The following is a 26,085-nucleotide window of genomic DNA, read 5'->3' as shown; positions in this document are numbered from 1 at the left end:
AAGGCGTGGATATGATAAACACACCTTATGATGGGCCACAAAGTACTGTCAGTAGCTACTGACGCTGTCAGTAGTCAATCCGCATCGCCTAGTACACCTTAGAAAAGTTTTAACATACGGCGTTGTATGTGAATTTCCGATACATCCTTTCTTTTAAGCCAAAGCATCAAATAAAAAGAAAATCCTAGCCCTTAAATAATCTACTATGAAATTAAGAGCAATTATTAATTACGTATGCCACAACCGTACAACTAGATCAGACCATCGGATGTACATTGATTTAACGGTTTAAACATTCATTTGACTGGACCATTTTCATCTGAAACGGTTTCTATGTTCTGTCCCATATTTTGAACGGATGGGATCATTCTATATACAGAAAATTTGGGCGGGAAATAAAACGTTGTAGGTGTAAGTTCACATACAACGTTGTACTGAACAGATCTCCCGTGCTCGCTATTATTACAGGAAGAGAGATTTTCGATTCGAACAGCGGAAAAATCGTTGCTACGAAGCGAGAGAGAGATGGATGAAAAACGCATTTTCTCCGAAAACCCTAAAAGGCAGTTCTTCAAAACCCATTTCAAAATCTCTTTATTCTCAAATACCCATTCTCTCATTTTGCCCTTCCCATGGCTACCTCTCTCTTTCAAGTCCCCATCTCTTATTCTACTTCCCTCTCTTCGCAGACTCCAGTAGCAGCAGCTCCAGCTCCCCGCTGGCTCACTGGATTCCGTACTCCCGCAGGTAGGAAGAACGCCAGATCTGCATCTTAGAAGTTTCGTATTCTAACGTTTGGCTTCCAAATCTAAGTATCTTTGACTCTTGTTTCAGGAATTCATAGAGGAGTTGTGTCGGCGTCGCTGACTGCGGCGAGCGGGGTAAACAATGTTAGAGTTTCGGTTAGGGATGGGAAGAAGGAGAATCCGATCATTGTTATTGACAATTACGACAGTTTCACTTACAATCTGTGCCAGGTGAGGGCCCGCTTCATTGGAAGTTTTGGATTTTCTAGTGTCTGTTTGTGATTTAGCTCTCGATTCCGTTTTCAATCTGTGTTTTCCGTTATTTGATTTGATTCGGAGGATTTGAATTTTCGCTCTTTAATTATGATGTTATGGTAGTAGGATGTGAAGTAGTGTATTGATTTTCATTTGGACATGCAGACAGAGCAATCGGTTGATCTGTGCCCTAGGCTTTGTCCGGCGTGGTCTTTGTGGGCTACTGTGTGAAAATCACACTGATTGGAGAATTTATCCATTTGATTGCGTCCTGAGAAATGGAAGGTTGGGATCTTTCATAACGAAAAGTTTCAACTATCGATCTGGACCATCTATTCAGTAGGATCCATCTTGATTGAATCTGATCACTTTAAAGTGGGCTTGTACTCGTCCAAAGTGCCATCAAAGGCTTTCTGGTTGCTAACAGGGCTGACTGGGAGTCGTGAGAATCTGAGATTTGGTTGGTCCATTGTCATCCTCATTATAGACTTCCTAGTTTTAATAGCATTTCGTCGGAATACATCTGGTCTTTTCAACTTTGTAGTCATAAGAATGGTCAGTACTATAGCCCCAATAATGGCAACTAAAGAAATAGGATTAGTAACCAAAAACCTTCCCGGGGCTGTTCTGTAAATTAGTGAGAAATGGTGTTTTTCAGACATGGGGGAGAGAAGTTGGATGGCAGAATTGAGGGAAATTTCAATTCTCTATTTGGATGAGGGTAGTTTGAGCAGAGGGGAAAGTAGTTCTATACTCTGCCAAGAAGCTTCTCTGACTTTTTGAAAGAAATAGTGAATTATAATACCCGAACTAGAATCATTCAGCAATTTAAAGAAAGCAGAAAAGAACTCAATAAGTACTTTATTTCCTGTTTTGAGGGAATTTTTTTTTTCCCAGCCTCTCCCAACTTTGTTGTGAGTCATGCTTATTTGCCTTGCGGAAGTGTTCCCGGATCAGGACAGTTTAGCCCTTTAACTAGTTTGAATAGTTGACTGGATCATTAGAAAAATATTGGATGCATTGTAAGCAGTTACTAACACGTCTCTTTGTCAAAATTAAAAACAATATTACAGAAGGGAGAAAAAAATGGAAAAAAGGAAAGGTGGGGACCACGATGTAGACAGCCCATCTGTGAGGGGTCTTTGGTTTTCTTGTATTTTATATGATCTCATGCATGTCCATGGGTGAGTCTAGCCACTTTTTCCAATAGAACGAGAATGTTCCATCACCAATGGTGTTTATCCTTCTGCAATCTGATCCACCATCTCACATGCAAAATACTATGGGAGACATATTTTCACCACTGAACCATGTTGCGTCTTATATCTATTTTTTAGGTCTGTTATTTTCATGAGGATCTTCCTGCGGTTTTAGGCATCGGAATAAATTCTCTTTGTATTTCTTCCATGGAACTCCAGCTTTGACTTTAAGTGATAATCTGATGTTGATCATTTGAAGGGTGCTTGCCTCTTGAATTTCCTAGAAACAACAAAAACTGTACAGTTCTTTCTTGTATTTTGTGTCTTCCTGAAAGCTTGGCAGCTGCATGGACTCTAAAGCCACTTTCTTAGCAAACCTTAGTACATTGGGTGTTGCTTGATGAAAAACTGTTTTCCCTTTTATCAATTATAAGCTAGAATCAGAAGAAGAAATCTTTCTCATTGTGTACCTTTGTGATGTTGAAGTATGTGGGAGAGCTTGGTGCTAACTTTGAGGTCTATCGGAATGACGAGCTCACAGTTGAGGAAATGAAAATGTAAGCATTCTCATTCTTGTAAGTTGCCATTGGTGATTGGATGTTTATGATCTGTCTAAGTAGGAGACTAGCATTGTTCCTCAGGAGGAATAATCAGGTCTGACATATGAGGATGTGAGTAATGTCCTGATGGCCCCACTCTGTACACATTTACCATAGTTTTGGTGATCCGATGGGCCCATATGGGATGGGGGTCTCCCAAAAACCTTCCAGATTAGAACATCTCAGACGTACAATATTTGGCATTCTTTCCATACCATTGCTCTTCTTCTTCTTCTTCTTCTTCTTTTACTGTCTATTTGTAGGCAACTGGATCTTTGAATCTGGGTTATTTTGGGAAATTCTTATGTGCGTTGGGGCTCATCAGGTCAACAGTCTGGATAGTTGAACCATGGGCCTACCTGTATGGACAGGGCATGCCAGGACACTGTTAACTTCCTGATGCTGTTTAAGTGGCTGATAATGCTTGTTCTGGTTACTTGACATTGTGAATAATTGGTCATTAATAACTGTCTGTTGCATGTGTCCAGGAAAAATCCAAGAGGCATTCTTATTTCCCCAGGACCTGGTGAGAATTTTTCCACAACTTTCAATTATTTAATGATATCATTCATAATAACTGAGTGCCTTATGCTTTGTTTTTTCTAGGTACACCTCAAGATTCAGGAATATCATTACAAACAGTTTCGGAACTTGGCCCTACTATACCTCTATTTGGAGTTTGCATGGGCTTACAGTGCATTGGGGAGGCTTTTGGAGGTAATTTCTGCAGTAGTCATGGTTGTATCTCACACCTTTCTTTCAAAACATCTCATTTCTTGATCAGGGTATTTATGATAGCCTATTAACCATCAGCGGTTTCTAAAAGTTGGTAGTGTTGAAATTGCCAATGGTATGGATTGTGACACTCTAAAACCCTGTAAAACATGATTTGTGGATTTGAAACTCATCAAGTTAATAATTGGATGTTCTTTTTTCAAATGTATTAACTGGTTAAGAATGCTGTAGCAATTAGCATCAAGGGCTGAATATTGAATGAAGAGGAGAAATTTGAAATTTTAAAGCGATTCGACAACTGGTTCTTCATGAAGATTCAAAATAGGATTCAGGAAGGGAAACTATTAAAAGGGGGGATCTTGAGGTGAAGAAATTGCTCGTGGTCTGCCTAATCATTTCTGTAGTATAGGGTAATGTAAACGTGAATTTATTTCTCATGTAAAACTTTGTATGGTGAAACTCAAAACCTACGGTAGTTTCTCATGTAAAACTTTGGGAGTCTTGGAAGCTGACAAGGGTCCTCTTTGCCAAGTTAGAAGAATCCATGCAAGAGTACTTTGCCCATTTAGAAGAATTCATGCAATGTAGCTGGTGTTATTATTCTTTTCTTTTATGGCATATAAGCAAACCTTTGTCATCAATAGAGTCAGTTTCACCAATAAAGCCCCATACTGATCTGCAGGACGAATTGTGCGCTCTCCATATGGTGTCATGCATGGAAAAAGGTCTCAAGTGTTTTATGATGAAAAGGGTGAAGACGGTTTGTTTTTAGGTCTATCAAAGTAAGGTTTTCAATTCCTTTCACTATTTTTTAGTTCCCATGTTTTTTTGTGATATGCTTATGCTTAACTCGATCATTATTGGTCAAAGTAATATATTCATTGGGAATTTTATAACATAGTACTTCATTAATATGATATTTACACCCCGGTACCTTTTTTAATTAAGTTTTCATTAAGCTACCTCATTAATCAAGTTGTTGTCAAACGGGTACTGATACAGCACTATTAACCACTTGCTCTAAAAACTTGAATTGATAGAGCATGGCGAATCAATCCCCTTATCTCATAGCCCAGGCCCCAAATCCCATGGGTTAGTGACGCAGGGATGAACGTGATGAGGATAACTACTCCGAATCCACGAAGCTTCTCTGGACTCCTCACAGAGACTTCTCGAATCCACGAGGAAAGAAAACAGAAAATAGAAATAAATTCTAATAAATTCAAAATTGATTAATTGATGAATAAAAACGAGTTCACAACCCTTTAAATAGGGGTACCAAGCAATGGGAAAGAAATCAGAATCAAACTACAACTCAAACTCCTAGAATCCGCGACTTACTATTAATAGTAAACTTACTATTTATAGACGGTCGTGATGTCTACTAGTGCGCAAGGTTTTCGGCCAAAAATAGTAAGTGTCCTATTTGGCTTCCCCAAACCGTCCTCCTAATTGTTCTAAGCTCTTTTCACGTTGGGCGCAACTCCTAAAGCCCGACGGATGAAGAGTTATAATCAAACGAAAACTTACTATTTATAGTAAAAATGAAATTAAAACAGGGAAACGACCGTCGATCCAAGGGTTTTTTGCAATTCCGGGCTGCGCAACCCGGCGTAGCTGGGTTGGTTGGCTTCAGTAGCTTGTTTTACCCCAAAATCATATATTTTACGTCAGGTAACTCATTCTGGATTGCAAGATACGCTCGATTTAAGGTTCGATGGTCTGGATCACTTCTGTCATCAACTGGGCCTTTTCTGATCCATCTTGGCCATGTAACTGTCTGCGACCCGTTCTACATCAGTCTCCTCCACTTCAAAAGAACTCGTCCTTGAGTTCTCGTCATGTTCTGGTTCATGATACTCGGTCAGGTCCGCGACATTGAAAGTCTGTGAGATTGCCATGTCATCTGGAAGATCAACAACATAAGCATTGTCATTGATCTTTCGGATGATTGGTACCGGTCCAATCTTCTTATTTTTCAACATGTTGTACGTCCCGGTCGGAAATCTCTCTTTGCCCAAATGGACCATAACGCGGTCGCCCACCTTGAACACTTTTTGTCACCGATGCTTGTCCGCTTGTTCCTTGTACTTCTCGTTCGAGGCATGTAGCTTGGTCTGCACTTCTGCATGGATGCCCATGATCTTGTCTGCCATATGTTCTGCTGCAATGCTCGTGCCTGGGTGCTTGGGCGGAGGGACCAAGTCAAGTGTGTGGTGAGGCACTTGTTCGTAGATAATCCGGAACGGTGATCTCCCTGTCGAGCGGTTCACCATGTTGTTGAATGCAAACTCTGCTTGAGACAAGACTAAATCCCACTGCTTCGGTTTTTCTCCTGAAATACAGCGAAGGAGGTTTCCCAACGTGCGATTCACAACTTCGGTCTGCCCATCAGTCTGTGGGTGGTAAGCACTGTTGAATTGAAGTTGTGTATCGAATCGATTCCATAAAGTCCGCCAAAAGTGGTTAATGAACTTCGTGTCACGATCGGAAGTAATAGTCGTGGGGACCCCGTGTAGCCGTACGACCTCCCTAAAAAATAAATTCGCCACGTGTGTTGCATCGAGAGTCTTCTTGCATGGGATAAAGTACGCCATCTTGGAGAAACGATCTACCACCATGAACATCGAATCCATGCCACGTTGTGTTCGTGGGAGACCAAGCATGAAGTCCATTGATAAATCCTCTCAAGGACCGTCAGGAACAGGAAACGGGGTGTAGAGGCCCATATTTTGAGATTGTCCCTTGGAGGTCTGACAAACATGACAACGTTGTACGGCTTTTCCCACATCGCGTACTAACTGCTGCCAGTGATACCGCTCTTCCACAAGAGCTCGCGTCTTGTCTCGCCCCAGGTGTCCACCAAGGCCACCTCCATGTAGCTCCTGAATAATCTGCTCCCTCAGAGAACTTTGGGGGATACACAATCGATTCCCTTTGAAGAGAAAATCGTCTTGTATATGAAGGTCACTGGGGTGACCTTCTTGACACATCATCCAAGAATCTTTGAAGTCATCATCCTTGGCATACAGCTCCTTGAGACAGTCGAAGCCGACTACCTCGTTAGTAGTGATGCACAACGGCTAAGTGCATCAGCCACCTTGTTCTGTTGCCCTGACTTGTGCTTTAGAACGAACGTGAATTCCTGTAAAAACGTAACCCATCTAGCATGCACACGATTCACGTTAGTCTGACTATTAATAAACTTTAATGCTTGATGATCAGTGTACAAAACAAACTCTCTTTGAATCAGATAATGCTGTCAATGTCGCAGCACCTGAACAACCGCGTACAACTCAAGCTCATAAGTCGACCACTTCTTTCGGGCTTCGCTGAGCTTCTCGCTGTAAAAGGCTACCGGTCTGCCTTCCTGTGATAATACTCCTCCAATTCCGACGTATGAAGCGTCACACTTAACCTCAAACAATTTGTCGAAATTAGGAAGCACCAAGACCGGTGTTGTAGACAAACGATGCTTGATCTCATGAAAGCTCTTATCAGCTTTATCGGTCCACTGGAACGGTCCTTTTTTCATGCAATCTGTTATAAGCGCGACTATGGTGTTAAAATCTCGCACAAATCGACGATAGAAAGTCTCCAACCTGTGAAAACTCCTCACCTCATGAATGTTTGTCGGGATCGGCCATTCCCTAATAGCTCGCACCTTTTCATCATCCACACGAATGGCTGTGGAAGTTACAACAAATCCTAGAAACAACAGGCTGTCAGTTAAAAAACTACACTTCTTCAAGTTGAGGTACAACTTGTTAATTTGTAGGACCTGTAGCACCTGCCTGAGATGTTTCCTGTGCTCTGCCTCATCCTGGCTATATATCAATATATCATCAAAATAAACTACCACAAATCGGCCAATGAACGGTTTTAGAACTTGATTCATCAAACGCATAAAAGTACTTGGTGTGTTCGATAGGCCGAAGGGCATGGACAGCCACTCATACAACCCTTCCTTGGTCTTGAATGCCGTCTTCCACTCATCACCGGGTCGAATACGAATCTGATGGTACCCGCTCCTTAGATCTAGTTTAGAGAACACCTTGGCCCCTTCTAACATATCGAGAATGTCAACCAACCGTGGTATTGGGAACCGATATTTGATGGTAATTTTGTTGATTGCTCGACTGTCGACACACATGCGCCAGCTTCCATTTTTTTTTAGCGTTAATAATGCTGGTACGACACATGGGCTCATGCTCTCTCTCAAGAGACCCTTATGGATCAATTCCTCCACTTGCCCCTGAAGTATCTTACTCCTTCGAACTCATCCGATAATGAGGGCGATTGGGCAGGCTAGCCCCAAGGACGAGGTTTATGTGATGTTGGATGTCCCTCATGGGGGGCAATCCATCAGGTAAATCCTCAGGCCAGACTTCTTTGAATTCGTTTAGCAACAATCTTAAACTTGGAGGGATGTTTGAGGGTTCCTCTTCCTCGCCCTTCACTACTACGGCGTATACCTCGCCATTTTCCTTGGATTCCTCCATAAAATCCCGAATGGTCAAGAGGGAACTCCCTTCCACTTTAGAGGCTTCAGGGTGGTTCTCTGGTGCCATAGGGGCAAGGATTATTTTTCGACTATCCTTGACGAATACGTAAACATTATCTCGTCCCCTATGGGTCGCATCACGGTCCGATTGCCAAGGTCGACCGAGTAACATATGACAAGCTTCCATATCGACCACGTCACAAAGTATTTGATTCTTATAATTTTTACCAATTGAAAACGAGATAGTGCATTGTTCAGTTACTTTGGTCTCATTCACCTTTTTTATCCAGCCGATTGAGTACGGGGAAGGATGTTTCATCGTTGGTAGCCGCAACTTGTCCACCATCACTCTCGAGACGATATTTTCGCTACTACCACTGTCTATGATCACATCACAGACCTTTCCGTTGACGGTGCACCAAGTACGAAATATATTGTGTCGTTGTAGATGTAATTCCTTTCGTGGGGCATACAGTAATCGCCTCACAACTAGAAATTCGCCACGATCCTCGCCCGTCATTTCATCGCCACCTGCTATTTCTTCAGTGATTTGTTCATGTTCATTAAAGCGGTGGTCTTCTTCTACGGCCTCATCTTCAATGCCCCCTTCGTTTATAATCAAGTGTGCTGCGGGACGTTGAAGACAAGTGTTTGATAAGTGGCCTGGTTGGCCACAGCGGTAACAATTGTTCGACCTTGGCCAAGCATAAGGATTTGGAATCCTACTTGGACCCGCTGTCGTGGGTGCTGCACATTGAGGTCTGGATGAGCCGCTCCCCGTATCACGATTTGCGTTTGTAGGAAGTTGAGGTACTTAGTCTTTTCCTCGTGGCAACACTGGATCCTGCGTGGGACCCGTCATGGGGGGTCGAGTTGAAGGATATGGACGAGTAGGAGCTCTTGCGAGTTGTGTTTCTGCTCTACTTGCCAATTGAACTGCTTCATTCACAGTCCCGACTGGGTACATCTGAACTCGGTTCTGAATTGTCGGTCGCAACCCACCTATAAATCGTGCCACCTTCTGTGACTCAGATTCAGACAGATCGTTTCGTGTAGCCAGCCGTTGGAATTCTTCAGTGTAATCTGTGACTGTTTGATTTCCTTGTCTGCAATTTTGATATTGCTGGAATAATATCTGCTCATAATCACTGGGGAGAAATCGAGATCGAAGAAGACGTCTCATCCGTAGCCATGATGAGATGGGCGCCTTGTTCTGGCGGGCTCGTGAGAGTTGTAATTGTTCCCACCATGCAGAAGCATCAGATTTTAATTTAAACACTGTCAATTTTATCCTTTTATGATCTGGCACGTCCATGTAATCAAAATATCTCTCTACTTCGACTAGCCAATCGAGAAAATCTTCTATACGTAATAAACCGTTGAAACTAGAAAGTTCAGCCTTACCTCGATAGTCTCTTTCAGCACAATCTAGATGATCACCTCCATGGATTGGTCGTCGAGCAAAACCCTCATTAAGGTCCTCGTCGCTAGAACTTGAATTATCTGGTGTAGCCTTACGGTTTGCCATTGGTAGTCCTCTACGAAAATCGAGGTTATGTCGTACAGCAACCATGGGTGGTGGAGCACCGCCTAGGGCTCGGGGCTGAAGTAGTGCATCCGCAAGACGGTCGAGAGTTGCCTGCAGCCCTTGCATGGTCAACTGACTCTCCCGGTGGAAAGCTTTCATTCTTTCCGAAAGATAACGAATCCCTGGATCACCGTCCACAGGATTTTGATTCATACCTTCGTTGTTTATCATCGGCCTGAGGGGAATCCTCGCTTTGATACCAATTGACGCAGGGATGAACGTGATGAGGATAACTACTCCGAATCCACGGAGCTTCTTTGGACTCCTCACAGAGACTTCTCAAATCCACGAGGGAAAAAAGCAGAAAATAGAAATAAATTCTAATAAATTCGAAATTGATTAATTGATGAATAAAAACGAGTTCACAACCCTTTAAATAGGGGTACCAAGCAATGGGAAAGAAATCAGAATCAAACTACAACTCAAACTCCTAGAATCCGTGACTTACTATAAATAGTAAACTTACTATTTTTAGACGGTCGTGATGTCTACTAGTGCGCAAGGTTTTTGGCTAAAAATAGTAAGTGTCCTATTTGGCTTCACCAAACCGTCCTCCTAATTATTTTAAGCTCTTTTCACGTTGGGCGCAACTCCTAAAGCCCGATGGATGAAGAGTTATAATCAAACTAAAACTTACTATTTATAGTAAAAACGAAATTAAAATAGGGAAACGACCATCGATCCAGGGGTTTTTCGCAATTCCGGGCTGCGCAACCCAGCGTAGCGGGGTTGGTTGGCTTCAGTAGCTCGTTCTACCCCAAAATCATATATTTTACGTTAGGTAACTCATTCCGGATTGCAAGATACGCCCGATTTAAGGTTCGATGGTCTGGATCACTTCTGTCGTCGACCGGGCCTTTTCTGATCCATCTTGGCCATGTAACTGTCCGCGACCCGCTCTACATCAATTAGGAACTCGGCCGAACCCCTCATCGTGGGCCCCACTTTACATGGGTTCCGCTTCACACGAGCAACCCGCCTCACACGGTCTGCCCATCCCGAGTGTGCCCCTGCATCTTAAGGGCCACCCCACTCGAGCTCGATGTGAAAATGCCCCTACATTAATCACCCCCGGTGAGGAGTCCCGAACATGAGACCTCCCGATTTGATACCACTTTGATGCAGGGCAATTAACCACTTGCTCTAAAAACTCAAATTGATAGAGCATGGCGAATCAATCCTTTTATCTCATATTACAGGCCCCACATCCCATGGGTTAAGACCTCAGCTGAACCCCTCTCATGAGCCCCACTTCACATGGGTTTCGCTTCACAAGAGCCATCTGCCTTATATGGGTGGGGCTCACCTCGAGTGTTCCCCTGCATCCCACAGGCCACCTCACTCGAGCCCGATGTGAAAATGTCCCTGCATTAGGTACCTTCTGCTAGTTTTCTCTAACATTTTTTAGTTTAAAGAATGATTTTTCCTAAAATGTCAAAAATGCACATGAATTAATGTAGTTGCTTAATAAGAATTAAATAGGTACCTAGATTTAAATGTGTTATTATAAAAATAAATAAAAGGGAAAAAATTCTCTGCAAGCTGATTGCATAGTAATAGGGGCGTGGTTACTGGTTGGTGTTTTGTGGGACCCAACATGATGTATCCATGCAGTCCAACCATTTTTCTAGATCATTTTAGGGCTTGAGTCCAAAAATGAGGTAGATTCAAATCTCAGGTGGACCACGCCAAAGGAAATAGTGGTGATTGAATGGTCACCATTAAAAACATCCTAGGGCCCACCTTAATGCCCACCATAATGTTTATTTTCCATCTAACCTGTTGATTAGATCACACAGACCTGGATAAAGGGAAAAAACAAACGTGACCTTGATTTAGAACTTTTGTAGCCCACCAAAAGTTTTTAATGGTGGGTGTTCATCACCACTATTTCATGCTGCGTAGTCCACCTGAGACTTGTATCTGCTTCATTTTTGGGCTCATACCATAAAACAATATGGCAAAATGGATAGACCGTGGATTAAACAGATACATCATGGTGGGGTCTGTATCCAATTGTCTTTGCCCTACGCAGATTGCATGTGCCCTTGGCATAGGAAGTTCATGTACTCAGAAATGATGCATGGCCCATATAAATTCCCATCACAAATCCACTCCTTCCATCAGTTTTACAAGATGATAGCAGGACAGGATTCTAAAGATTAGGCAGATCGAGAACTCATGTGGGCCACACCTCAGTAAGCAGTGGGAATGCAAACGTCCACAGTTGAAACCTTCCTGCAGCTGACCATGATGTTTACAGGCTATCCAAACCGTTCATAGGGTTATTACCACTGAGATAAACTGTAGGCACAAATATCATCCTAATACAAAACTTCTGTGGCCCCCGCAAAGTTTCCATTGGTGGGCATCCAATCCCTGCTGTTTCGCGTGGCGTGGGCCACATGAATTTTGGATCTGCCTGATTTTTAGACTCCTGTCCTTTTGTTGTCTTGCAAAATTGATGAATGGAGAATCTGTGGTCCCCACACAGCTTCTGACTGCAGGAAGTCCCGGGAGCACATGCAATCTGCGTCCGTCTTTGCCGCTGGTTAAAGGTTTCTGGAACAGGTGTGGCCTCAGCTTCACCCAACACAGTGTGGCCCTGACCATGGGGCCTACATTGATGTATGCACTGTATGTCCATGCCGTCCATCCATTTTGCCAGCTCCTTTTAGGCCATGAACCCAAAAATTAAGCAGATCCAAATCTCAGCTGGACCATACCATAGGAAACTGTGCTGATTGAATGCCCACCATTAAAAACTTCTTAGGGCCCACTGAAATGCCCACCTTAATCTTTGTTTGCCATCCAACTTGTTGATAAGGATGCACAGATCTGGATGAAGGGAAGAAGCAAATATCAGCCTGAGCCAACACTTTTTTTTTTGAAAGATCACTGAACTGTATTTAGGAGAAAAAGGAACAAAACAAGAGGAGTGGGGCTGCTGAGAAAGCGAACCGCCTAAGCTCCAATAAAAAGCAAATTACAATCTTTGAGATTATCTACATTAGAAGCCCATTCTATCGCCGCTTGATCCAACACTTTTGTAGCCCACAAGAAATTTTTAGTCGTGGATGTTCATTGCCACTGTTTCCCACAGTGTGGTCCACCTGAGATTTGGATCTGCCTTCTTTTTGGGCATGTTCCCTAAATTGATTTGGAAAATTGGAAGATTAAACACACACTTATATTCAGGTTAAAGGCTCCGCATTGGTGGACATTTTCGTCATTTTAGGAAAAATCATACTTTAAACAGATGGACGTCATTTTAGGAAAAACCATACTTTAAATGGATGGACACTAGAGGAAACTTATGGAAGGTACTTGATTGACAATAACTTGATTAATGAGGTAGGTTAATGAAAACTTTATCAAAAAAAGGTACTGGATGTAAATACCATATTAATGGGGGTACTATTTGTAAAATTCTCATATTCTTTTGAGGGAGAAGGTTTGCTATAGGTGTCGTTCCTTTATATCTTCAGAGATCAAATATTCTTTAGGGCCTCTGTTTCTCACAAAGGTTCAGATACCTATATACCGTACGTTGAAGGAAGACTAGTCAAGACGTGGATGTTTGTCAGACTTTTCTTCTTCTTCTCCTTGCAAAGAAAAGATTTATATACTGTCTTTTGTGGTATGATGGGCATAAATACCTGTAGGATCTGCCATTGCACCTGCCCTGATTGATTTGCATCTATTCATTTTCCATTTTGGGAATTCGAAGTGCAAATGTGTACTATTTAATTCCCAAAATGGAAAATCGGTGCATGTTGATTGATTTTGATATTAGGGTGAAATACTGTCACTCAGTCCTTTTGCATGTATAGATATTGAATGGAATGAGCTATTTTTAACGCTACTGTAATTTTGGAAATGAACATATAAATGCTCCTCAAAGTAAATAATACATTTGAAACATAGAAAATGCAGTCAGTCCTGTTGTGGAACACTGACACGTGAGACTTCGGGCCCAGGACATTTTCAGGCCCAAAGATTGCCACTCATAAGTAGCCTATAGCTGTAAATTCCATCTTTCTTGTTGTTTTTTGCCCTCATTTTGTCAAGTTGTTTATCATATCTTCCATCATTAATAAAAACAATTTTGAGGTCAAGCATTTGCTGTATATAAGAAAATTTTCTTGAACATTCTATATTTCCATGTTTTCGAAGGAAAATAAGGAAAAGGGGAGAAATAGAGAAATCGGCCTGTTATAGTGGATGATGCTTTGTAAGATGATTAGAGTTTGGAATGAAATCAGAATTTGGGTTTTTGCACAATTTTGTGAATGGACCCCGTGCTGTTAACATGGCTGATGGTTCTCTTATGTATCATGTTATTGCAGCCCTTTCACCGCTGGTAGATATCACAGCCTTGTGATTGAAAATGATAGTTTTCCTAATGAGGCACTCGAGGTTACAGCGTGGACAGAAGATGGGTTGGTAATGGCTGCTCGTCATAGAAAATTTAAGCATATCCAGGTGAGACATTATCATTGTTGTTGTTTTCATCTTCATTGTAATTGTTGTATACTGGGCCTCATTTTGGTGTGCACAATTTTCAGTGAGAATTGGTGCACATGTAGGAACCCAAGACAATGAGTGAGACTTTCAAGTCCCATTTTGAAATATGTTGATATTACCCATGAATGAGACCAAATCATCTTTTAGTGGCAATCAAAATCTTTTGAATTTCGGACTTAAATTGGGCAACCATACTCTTTGAGTCTTGAACTTAGCTCATCCTTTTCTTCATGCATTCTAATATTGTTTGTGGGAAGGGCAAGATGATAGTGATAGCTCACTACCTTTTGAAGTTGTGGACCTAGCGGCTTCTCATGTATATAGCATAATGCACACCAATCCAGACTGTCCAATTTGTAGGGCTGTGGATGGAGCATGTCCCAAGAATGAAACTGATTGAACAATCATAAACATCCAATTGGCAGCTATCAAGTAGGCAGTTAAGAACGAAGTGGTTGGCTGTCCAAATTTAGCAAGCAAAATCACATGGTTAAGATCATTCGAGCAGTGTGAAATTTGGGCTATGCTCCATCCACGATGGGCCTGTAATTTGGATGCAGAATTCCTATACACATTCCATGTTTACAGTGATGAACTACTGCTTGCTCTAGCCCCTTTTGGAAATCAAAGAGACGTTTTATGCACAATATCAGTTAGAGCTGGGCATCGAGTTGAGTCGGACCGAGTTAGGGCTGACCCGACTCGATCTGGTTTTGAAATAGGCCTGACCCGAACTCAACTCGACTGGGTACCGAGTCTAGCATGCCTTAACTGATTCGATTCTGGGTCTGGCCTGGACTAATCCGAACCAGTCAAAAGCACCTAGTCGGTTCGAGTTGGCACCTATTCAGATCAAGAGATGAGAGAAGCACCTAGTCAGTTCGAGTTGGCACCTATTCAGATCAAGAGATGGGGGGTGGTGGGTGGCTGCCGGGCTTACAAGAGGAGAGAGGGAGTTCAGAGGAGAGAGAGGAGGGTGGTGATGGTGGTGGGTGGCTGCCTGGCTCGGAAGAGAAGGGAGGGAGTTGAGAGGAGAGAGAGGAGGGTGGTGATGGTGGTGGGTGGTTGCCGGGTTTGGAAGAGGAGGATGAGGGAGGGAGAGAGAGGGTTTGGGATTGGGTGCGGGGTTTTTTTATTATGTATACCCAAATCCGAGTCAAGTCAGTCTCGGATCGAGTTTCAGGTCGAGTTACTGGGTAACTTGAACTCGACTCGCTTTGAATTCGGATTGGGTGAAGCCTACTCGGTTCGGACCGACTCACCCATTTAGTTCAGGTCGAGTTGGGTCTGAACAGGTTGGACGAGTTGAGTTCTCGTGCCCAGCTCTAATATCAATTCATTAGATATTGGAGGTCATGTGATCATGCATCAGTCAATCTTGAAATGATTAGAGAATCTCGATCTGTTCTTTTGAGGACAGACTGGTGGTAGTCTTGTTTTTGCATTTACAACTGATAGCTAACTAATAGCAATCGAACTGCAGGGGGTCCAGTTCCATCCAGAAAGCATTATAACCACCGAAGGTAAAGAGATAGTCCGCAATTTTCTCAAACTAATCGATCGAATGGAGGCCAGATACATATTTGTCCAGCCATAGGCGTTGCTTTTTATAGTTCAAAACGAAAGAAGAAGAAAATCCATAAGCAATTTGTTGTGCTGTCTTTCAAATTATATGCCTAGATTGATTGTCCCCATTCACAGCTTTCAGATATCATGTGAGGTAAGTTAATGTTATTATTATTATTATTATTTTGATTCTATAATTTAATTCATCATAGGGTTGTTTATTGGTTTCGTAGAGTGCTTATGGCGAATGCATCTAAACTGAAACCTTAGATGTCACCATAAGGTTATCAGTTTGCATGGTATGTTTGGGTTTCCAGTTGGTATCAGTGGGGTGATCCAAACCATTAATACAGTGGTCTCTGCACAGATGACCCATTTACCCAAAGTCACCTGTATGTTTCTGTTGAATATTTGGCCCTTTTCTGGTTGAATGTGAACTGTTGCTGTATTTTTGTTCTTAACCATCTATTTGTTGGGCCACATTGAAGGGTTAGGACTTGGGGTTTTTCTTTCTGTGTTTTTTTTTTCTTTCATTGGTTATCCACGGTCGAGCCCATGACGTCAACGGTTTGGATCACTTAACCATGGTTCCTACTAGTAAAAGCTGCAAGGAACTCTCATCCCAAATCAAAACTTCGGTTCACTTCATTAGAGAGAGAGAGAGAGAGGCTCGCACACACAGCACCCATGTCAGCAGAGTGTGCTACTTGGAAAGCTGTGGGCCCCACCATGTTGTATTTACAATATCCACGCCATACGTCCATTTTTCCAGCTCATTTTAAGGCATTAACCCTAAAAATAAGGCAGATCCAAATCTCAGGTGTACCACACCATAGGTAACAGTGGTGATTGAACGCCTAACATTAAAAACTACCTGCGGGCTATGGAAGTTTTGGATCAAACTAATATTTGTTTTTCCCTTTATCTAAGTCTATGTGGCCTAATCAACAGGTTGGATGTCAAATAAACATTACAGTGTGCCCTAGGTAGTTTTTAGTGGTGGGTATTCAATCACCAGTTTTCTGTGGTGTGGTCCACTGGAGGTTTTGATCTGCCGCATTCTTGGACTCATGTCCTAAAATAAGCTGGAAAAATGGATGGACGGTGTGGATAAAACATACATCTTGGTGGGCCCCAGAGGTTTTCCAAGCAGCACACACTACCATGTGGGTGCCGTGCTACACCACAATCCGTTTCTGAGAGAGGCTACCCAATTTGAAATTACCTAATCATTACCTAAGCCTTGTATCAAAAATTATATTAATCCGACCATTGTAATCATCTGATTTTAGTCATTGAATTTGGACAGCTTGCTATTTTACAATTTACTATCAAAATTGGACAACCATAATCATCTGATTTTTGGACAATTCATCTTAATCATTACTAACAAAATGATAGTCATCACTAATGAGATGGTTTGGAAGATTTTTGTCTAAAAAAATCAATTCTAAAATCTATACCCAACATGATCACTAATGAGATGGTTTGGAAGATTATTTGTCTAAAAAATTCAATTCTAATATCTATACTCAACCCGAAACTAACCATGCGATGGATTGGGTAGGTTTGGGTATCTACGTCTGTGTTGTATTATATCAGACCTCACCTGACCCATTAGATGAATGAGTGCTATTTTTTAATTATTATTATTATTTTATTTGGACCTGATGTGAATTTTAATGGGTTTGTTCTGTGTCCAACATTTTCTAACTCAGATTGTTAAATAGGTCGGGTCCAGTCCCCCCTTCAACACGACCTGACACATTAACACCCCTAAAAATCAAATCTAAGTTTAAGGAGAAATTGACCACAACCTTACTTTTACAAAGTAAACCATTCTGTATGGACACACTATTTGTAGACGAAAATACACAGGCAATTATGGTGGGTACACACCTATGGCTACGGTTCTAATTCGTAGCCATAGGTTGTGAATGTAAGGGCATTTTCGTCAGCAAATAGTGTGTCCGTACAACGCGTTGAAAAGACGTCGGGTAAAAGGTGGCTTTTACAGTGGTCAATTTCTCAAGTTTCAGACTGAACGTGCAAATGTGGTCCACCTGAGCATTACAAGTTTTAGTGCTCTATGAGCCCAAAATGATGTATGTGTTTCATCCATTCCGTTCATCCATTTTTAAAGATCATTTTAGGGTTAATCCTAAAAATAAGAGGTATATAAATCTCAGTGGACCACACCACAGGAAAACAATTGTGATTGGATATCCACCATTAAAATTATCCTAAGGCCCACTGTAATGTGTATTTGACGTCCAGTATGTTGATTAGGTCATACAGACCTAGATGAAGGGAAAAAACAAAGATCATCTTGATCCAAAACTTTTATAGCTCCCAAAATGTTTTTAATGGTGGAGGTTCATTCAACACTGTTTCTTGTAATGTAGTCCACTTGAGATTGGGATATACCTCATTTTTCGTCTCGTCTCATAAAATGATCCAGAAAAAGTGATGGACAGCATGTATGAAACACACACATCATGGTGGGTCCCACAGACCACCGACCCAATTCGTCTCCCTCCTATTTGCACCGGGACACTTTAAACCCTCCATAGACTGATCTGTGAATAAGCTGCCTCTCTCTTATCCCACTCTGAGAAACCCAACCATAGTTCTAAAACTCGGTTAATTGATTGAAATTTTGACTGAGTCGACTCTACTCATAGCTAAAAATCAATCAGAACCAATATGAAACTTGCTAGCGAGCTTTATTTGCTTCAAACTCTGGATGGCTTGTGGAGTTGGCTCGATTAAGCTGACTCGAAATGACTTGGCAAGATTAACTTAGTCGCAGGTCAAGTCGATTGGTTTTAATTTTTTTTTAAAATTATTATTAAAAAATTTCTTTTAAATATTAATTTTACCTAAATTTTCTTTTAAATGTTAGAATAAAAACATGATCCATCCATCCATCCAGACCTAAATGTTTTTGTAGCATCCAATAATTCAAGTGGATTTTACATGAACATATAATGAGGGGTTGTAAAATTAAACATGGGATCTCTCCCAAACTGTTTCTTTTGTGTGCCCATTTGAATAAAAGATATTGCTACCAATTTGATCAAACTAGACCACATGTTACTAATTTGATTAAACTAGACCACGACCATAATTAGAGGTTTGAATTGGTTATTTGTGTGAGAGTAAGATCCGCTGGCGTGCTTGACTAAGAGGTTTTGATTAAATCACTAGTGTCCCCTACGTCAAGATAGACTAAATTAGAGATTGGACCGGAATCAAACTATCCCCTCAACCACCGATTTGCGCTCTCTTAGTACCATTTGTAAAATGGTAGGTGTTAGCCCCTTCAAATAAGTTCCTTTTGCCTTGTGATAATAGATGCGGATCTACAGAATTAAATACTTTTTCTTCCACCAGTCTTAAGTTTATATGTCTCTCAAATTAACAAATAAATGAAACAAGACTAAAAATGTCAATTTTTATTGATTTTGAAATGTATAAAGCATTACAATCAATAAAGTAATAATCAACCATATAAATTAAATTAAAGCAAGAAAGAAAGATAAATACCTGGTACGTTTATTGGAAAAGACAATCGAGGTGGGTGGTCAGCAAGATGTTAATTAATCATAATCTTACAACTTAAGGTTGATGATATTTATTTATACTTTTAAGGTACTGTAGCAGGAGTCGATATGCAGTAGCTATCTATGCTAGAATTCGGCTAAGTTAAACTAAGGAAATGTAAATGCAAAGTAGATATATGTGTTTGGCGTGTGGCCTTAGGCTCTTCTTTGTGTGCTACTTTCATAGTTTGTCGAGGTGGTTAAATATCTCGCTAGGTTTCCTTGTTTCTTTTAAATCCTTCATGCTCACATTGCAGTTTTGAATGTAGGAGTTTCATTGATGGATCTAGAATTGGTGACTTGGATTGGGAAGAAAGGACTCTACCCATATTTAGACTTGCTAGCTTTTCAGATCTTCTTATCGTAACTAATCTTTCATAGAGATGTTTGTGGTCCACTAAATGTTATGTATGAGACCACCAAAGTTTATCTAAAGAAAACAACCAGTCTAAGATCTGCGTACCTTAACGGTCAAACTTGAATCGATCATGGCCACTCAACGTCTCTACTGATAGCCCACCTTGTTAACTTCAATGTAACGACTCGAAAATCGGCATTCGAATATATAGACTCCGATCTTGAGTTCACATGTGTTAACCGAATGAAAATGCACGTGTGACCTCATTTAAATTCAAATTCATTTCGCATATGAATAATCAGAGTAACACAATTCAAATTAGCAGATCAAATGTGAGGTAAAAGATAACAATAGTCAATAAATATAGGGCTAACAGTTATGATACAATTAAAAGTTGTATTCGCCCAAATGAAGATTATACAAGTTATAATATATATACCCAAGACGATTAAAATATAAAGTTTTCAGTTCTCGCCTTACCCTCCAAAACATAACAACATTAGCATAAACCGATCTATGCCCAGCCGTATGAGGTTTCGCTAGTACCTACATCAATAATATCTCCTGCTTAGTGTTTTAAAACACCATCCCAGGTGAAAATGAGTAGTTAATTAAGTGGTTCCATTAGTTCTAAATTACACATATTATCGACTCAATCAACGCAGTTAATAATAAATATAAATTAAGCATTTCCTAAATACTCTTATTAAATGCACGAATATAATTATGGAATAATGTACACACCTTATAATCCAAAACTCCCCTATAAGTAACTCCAACATTTATTTTACAAATATTAACATTGCCTCGACACGCAATCACAATGTCTATTTTCCTAGGAGCACGGGATAATTTGTCATAAACAGGCAGTAGCGCTAACAGACCTCATCTATACTAAGTTTTCCAACTGCTCCACCCTACAAGTCTTTGAGAATCCTTGGCATACTCATATCATTAATGGCGCCCAGTTCCATAAAGAGAAGATGGCCCACTGGGCCCCACACCAAAGAAAATCTTTCATTATTGTCTCGTCATTTTATTAGAGGGAAGACACCACAGGACTATTCATGGCAGTCTTTATGTATTTCGCTTTCTCACCATTTCTTAAATGGTGGAAACTTTTCCACCATACACGTAGCCTGCAAGTATGTCAATCCAGACCGTTCAGATCATGGGCCCTATTTAGGGTGTGACGTATCCCAGAATTTGCACTTTAGGAGATGGTTTTAACCAATAGATGGTTAGAAATAAAATTACCAACAGTAGATGATTCCTATAACCCAACTAGCTTAATTTTCAGGATATGCTCCATCCACGGTAGGCCAATGATTTGAATGGTCAGGATTGATTTACACATAAGTCACATAGACAGTGATGAGTCACCACCATTTTAAAATTAATGACATTGGCCCAAAGTAGACGTACATATGTAACACATATCACCTAGCAACCTTGGGCGTGTTTGGGCAGTGGGATTAGAAGGGATTCGGTGGGATGGGATTCATCTGGTCCTGTGCCAAATCCACTCCATGTTTGGAAGAATGGAAAAGCTTGGAATTAGATTAGATGGAATTCCATTGGTCCTGTGCCAATTTCACTCAATTTTAGCAAGTTGTGTAGGTCCCACCATGATGTGTGGGCTATATCCACACCGTCCACCAATTTCTCGAGATTATTTTAGAGCATGGGCCAAAAAATAGGTAAATCTAAAGCTCAAGTGGACCCCACCATAGAAAGCAACGGGGATTGAATACTCACCATTGAAAACTTCTTTGGGGCCACATAAGTTTTGGATCTACCTCATTTTTAGGCCCATGCCATAAAATGAGGTTACAAAACAAATGAACGGTTTAGATATAACACGTGTGTTATTTTTAGTAATTTCAAATGATGGCACCGGCAGCCTACGCCCCTGCCCAATCACCGGCAGTCCCTGCCCCATCACCGTGCGTCGTGCAGCTTAGGCCCCTACCCGATCAGGCCAGTCCCTGCCCAATCAGTACCGTGCGGCGCCCTCCCTCTCTGTAACTCTCTCTCTCTCTCTCTCTCTCTCTCTCGCCCTCCCATTCTGCTCCTGTAATAATATAGGGTCTGTTGCAGCAAATCACCTCCTCCGTACAGATGCAATGGGAGGCTGGACCGTCCAAATTCCAGCCCTCGTTTTGAAATTTGTATAGTGCAGGCCAAGCACCAAAATGCCAAACACCAACGAAGAACTTTGGACACTCAGCATACTTCTCCAACCATGCTCACAAACAGAGTAGAAAATCTCATTTAAGTAGCCAGTCCTAGGTACAATAATCTGTTCTGATGCATTGGCATTCTTAAAAACAATGTAGTATTAACTAAAGAAGAGATGGAGAAAGGCAAAAAAGAAAGAAAAAAGTGATGGCAGTTCTTCACATGCTCTAAAACTTGCTTACTCACTCAAAATTCAGACAGTTTTGAGCATGACTCAGCCAAGTTTTGGAGAGAGTAAGGTCGGCCATGTCAACTCAATGCAACTTGCAATGACTTGGCCAAGTAACTCGCCCCTTCAAGCATTTTTCAAATCAAATATTAAGGTGGGTGGGGTGTGTTTGGAATACTGAACCTTTGTTCTGAGAACCAGGATATTAAACCAGTGTGCTTTAGATGATTTGTTGTTGGTTTTTGGCTATTTTAAGTATTTTATCTTATTGTTTGTATTATTAATAATCCTAAAATTGCAATTGTATTATTATATGTAAAGCTTTAGATGATTTGTTGTTGCACTTTTCTGATGTGAGATTGCTGATGTGTTGCTGCACTTTTCTATTCAAAAGATTTACAATTTGCCTCCATACAATTTGGGTTAACCAGACAGATCGATTCCACTAAACTTGCAAGAAATGGAGGAAGAAGAGTCGAAGGCCCTCTTAAATTCAAAATTTTCAATAAGCCTTGAAAGATAATGCTCCCTTCTCTGAAACAACTGCCTTTTACCATAATGCAGCTCTTCATCCTGTATGAAAAAACATTTACCTCTGAACAAATCTTTAACTGCTTCCAGATATTGCAAGAAAGAAATTCAATACTATTTTTTCAGTGTATTGAAACATGATTTGGAAAGCAGATGATGAAATCAGGCCATTTGGAAACTGATTCATGCGAGAGATCCAACCATTAGGCGGGCCATATTGCTTAGATCTTCTAGTCAAAAATCAGGCCATTTCATTCCTCAAGCTGGCCAAACAGAGGCCTAAAACTGTTTCTCGCTAGCCATTCATTTGTTTTGTATGCTATAGCCCACTTGACAAGTGAAACAAACGATTTTTAGGCCAGAATATCTAAAAAAGCACAGCCCAAATGGAGTTTGATTGTGTAGATTATTGTTGTTGACTTGAGTATTTGAATCAGTCTCAAATGCTCGTTTGGAAGCACCCACTAGAGGCCACCTCAATGATGGGTCAATTGTATTTAAGTGGTTTGCATTTGTAACTGTTAGATATGTAGATTGTCTTTTGGACCATTTGTGTAAACTTGTCTTGGCCATGGAAAAAAGGAGATGGGTTGGACAGTTATGAACTTACCAGTGAGCATGCTTTTCAGGCTACTCTTTATCCAAGAGTTGTTCCATTGTCTGAATAGTGTAGATCCGTCCCCGAAGTGCGCCAATTAACAGTTTGTAGGGTTGGCACTACCAAAAGTGAAAAATGAGAATGTTCTTTGTTGCACTTCTGGTTGTTGATAACTATGATTAGTTGTCAATTTCCACTCTTCATCTTACATAGCCGAATATACAAATTCATTTATGCCAATTAATTTTCTTTTTGGCCTTCTTCTTTGTAAGATTGATGCTGAGACCTTTTTGTTTATTGGATCAGTACTCCTCTTGTGGCAGTGATATGTGAATGGGCGTAGTTGATTTTTTGGTGAATATTGTAAATTGTTGTCTGTAAAGTCGATTAAGCAACACAATTGTTCTTGGGCTATGTCAGTTTTTGACTGTCCGTCGGTAAGGTCGATTAAGCAACACAATTGTTTTTGGGCTATGTCAGGAAATGATACAATGACCTGCTATTGCCATGTGCTTCAGTTATGCCACATGACAATTTAGGTGGACAATTTTTTGAGGTTGAGCCCATATTTTAAATCATCATTTTCATCTCTATTAGTGGGCCACACACGTGCAGAGCTCTCTTACATAGTATTTCTCTCTCTCTCTCTCTCTCTCTCTCTCTCTCTCTCTCTGAAGTAGGCATGGCTAATATTGAAATTCCAGGTGACTTCAAAAATCGAAGTGAGGGATTTTGGCCAATTCCCCTCTTCCATGGTGTATTTGGTATTAGTAGGTTGAGTCCAGGAAAAAAAAAGTTTTTTGGGCTCAATCTTAGTTGTTAAAATGGATAGTGGGAGTGGATAAAATACATAAATCAGAGTGGACACCACAGATCGAGTTTACTTAGTCCACAATTTGCTTCCGCAGGTAAGGATTTTCTTTTACAGAGAGGTGGACCAGCCTAGAGAGGCGAGGGCTCAATTTAGTTGATAAAGAGTTTTTTTTTTTTTTTTAAAGGATTTTTCCGGTAAGGCTAGAACCGTGGAACTGATTCGGAACCGAACCGTTTTTCACAGTCCAGTTCCAATTCGGTTCCAGGGTACCAACGGTTCGGTTCCGGTTCTAAAAATGGTGGAACCGTTAGAAACGGTTCGGTTCCGGTTTCACCCCAGAATCGGACCGAACCGACCCGTGTGCACTCCTAGTTAGCATCAACAAGTGCTATGTGGAGCCCACCTACGATGTACATGTTTCATCCTGGCCATCCATCTGGATGGACCCACTAGATAATGTATGCGTTATATCCAAACCGTTCATTCATATGGCGAGCTCGTCTTAGGGCTTGAGACTAAAAATAAGACAGATCCAATTATCAGGTGGACCACATTACAGAAAACAGTGGGTTTAAATGTCCACCATTAAAACCCTTGGGTTACAGAGTTTGGACCAATATGATATTTGTTTTTCCTTTAAATCTAGGTCCTTGTGATATCATAAACAGGCTGGATTAAAAAAAATAAAAAAACCCTATGGTGGGCCCATTAAGGTTTTAATAGTGGAAAAATCATTTATTTGTGGTATGGTCCATATTGTCTTTTGATATGATTCAATTTTTTTTTTTTTAGAAATACTCTAAAAATGATCTCTAAAAAATAGATGAATGGTGTGGATGGTGCGGCCCAAGTAGTGCGGCCCACTTGTTGTATTTGAGAGGCCTAATATGATGTATCCGGGGCCCATGGGTTGAGGCCCATTGAGAGGTATTTGGGGCCCATGAGTTGAGGCCCATTGTGATATATTTGAGGCCCATGGGATGTGGCCCCTTTGTGATGTATATTAGGCCCGTGTCAGAGGCCAATTGTAATGTATATTTAGCCCGTGTCAGAGGCCCATTGTGATGTATAGTAGGCCCGTGTGAGTGGCCCATTGTGATGTATATGTGGCTCATATGATGCGGCCCACCTGTGTGTATATGAGGCCCATTGGTGCGGCCCACTCTTTGTATATGAGGACCATTGGTGCGACCCATTAATGCGGCCCACTCATTTTATATGAGGACCATTGGTGCTGCCCATTAATGCGGCCCACTCGTTGTATATGAGGACCATTGGTGCGGCCATTGATGTGACCTACTTGATGTATATTGAGGCCCATGGGTCGTAGCCCATTATGATGTATTTGAGGACCATGGGTCATGGCCCATGGTGATGTATATTAGGCCTGTGTTTTCGTCCCGTCGTGATGTATATTAGGCCCTTGAGTGAGGCCCATCGTGATGTACATTAGGCCATCGTGTGAGGCCATGGGCCCACTATACGTTTGGTTCTATGTGGGCCACTCCTTGGGAGCAATGTTAGTTAAATGACCACATTGATGGGCAATGATGGTTTAATGTCCATATTATGGCCTTTCCTTAGGCTTTGTTCGGCCTATTGTCAAGGTCGATTCTGATTATCGAGGTCGATTCTTGTTATCGACGTCGATTTTGGTTATCGACGCCGATTTCGATTGTCGAGGCCGATTCCTATTATTGAGGTCGATTCCGATTGTTGAGACCGATCATCGAGGCCGATTCCGATCATCGAGGCTGATTCCGATTGTTGAGGCCGATCATCGAGGTTGATTCTAATTATTAAGGCCGATTCTAATTATCGAGGCCGATTCTGGTTATCGAAGTTGATTTCGATTGTCAAGGCCAATTCTTATTATTGAGGCCGATTCCGATTTGTTGAGGTCGATGATCGAGGCAAATTCTGATTATTGAGGCCGATTCCGATTATCGAGGCCGATTCTGATTATCAAGGCCGATTCCGATTGTTGTGGCCGATTCCGATTATTGAGGCCGATTCTGATTGTTGAGGCTAATCGTTGAGGCCAATGTGA

General features: G+C 41.2%; 1 protein-coding gene and 1 long non-coding RNA gene across 2 annotated transcripts; both read left to right on the top strand.

The window, feature by feature from the left end:
* Window positions 1-457: 457 nt before the first annotated feature.
* On the top strand, window positions 458-15,949 carry LOC131228235 (anthranilate synthase beta subunit 1, chloroplastic-like). The gene is made up of 8 exons (XM_058224130.1): window positions 458-747; window positions 835-977; window positions 2,687-2,757; window positions 3,288-3,325; window positions 3,406-3,516; window positions 4,217-4,316; window positions 13,976-14,111; window positions 15,637-15,949. The coding sequence occupies exons 1-8, from the start codon at window positions 633-635 to the stop codon at window positions 15,748-15,750; spliced, it is 828 nt and encodes a 275-aa protein (XP_058080113.1). The 5' UTR covers window positions 458-632; the 3' UTR covers window positions 15,751-15,949.
* Window positions 15,950-23,498: 7,549 nt separating this feature from the next.
* Window positions 23,499-23,851, top strand: LOC131228236 (uncharacterized). The gene is made up of 2 exons (XR_009162759.1): window positions 23,499-23,603; window positions 23,664-23,851. It is a non-coding gene; the product is annotated as an uncharacterized LOC131228236 (long non-coding RNA).
* The last annotated feature ends 2,234 nt before the right edge of the window (window positions 23,852-26,085 follow it).

Source organism: Magnolia sinica, chromosome 15 (assembly GCF_029962835.1).
Source record: "Magnolia sinica isolate HGM2019 chromosome 15, MsV1, whole genome shotgun sequence".
Classification (NCBI taxonomy): Eukaryota; Viridiplantae; Streptophyta; class Magnoliopsida; order Magnoliales; family Magnoliaceae; genus Magnolia; species Magnolia sinica.
This window is presented reverse-complemented; position numbering and strand designations above follow the sequence as displayed.

Bases quoted from the DNA above. Each gene is read 5' to 3' on its own strand.
- LOC131228235 (XM_058224130.1), top strand. From the start codon at position 633: ATGGCTACCTCTCTCTTTCAAGTCCCCATCTCTTATTCTACTTCCCTC. The intron at 3,326-3,405 runs GTGAGAATTTTT...TGTTTTTTCTAG, and splicing joins TCTTATTTCCCCAGGACCTG to GTACACCTCAAGATTCAGGA. The intron at 14,112-15,636 runs GTGAGACATTAT...ATCGAACTGCAG, and splicing joins GAAAATTTAAGCATATCCAG to GGGGTCCAGTTCCATCCAGA.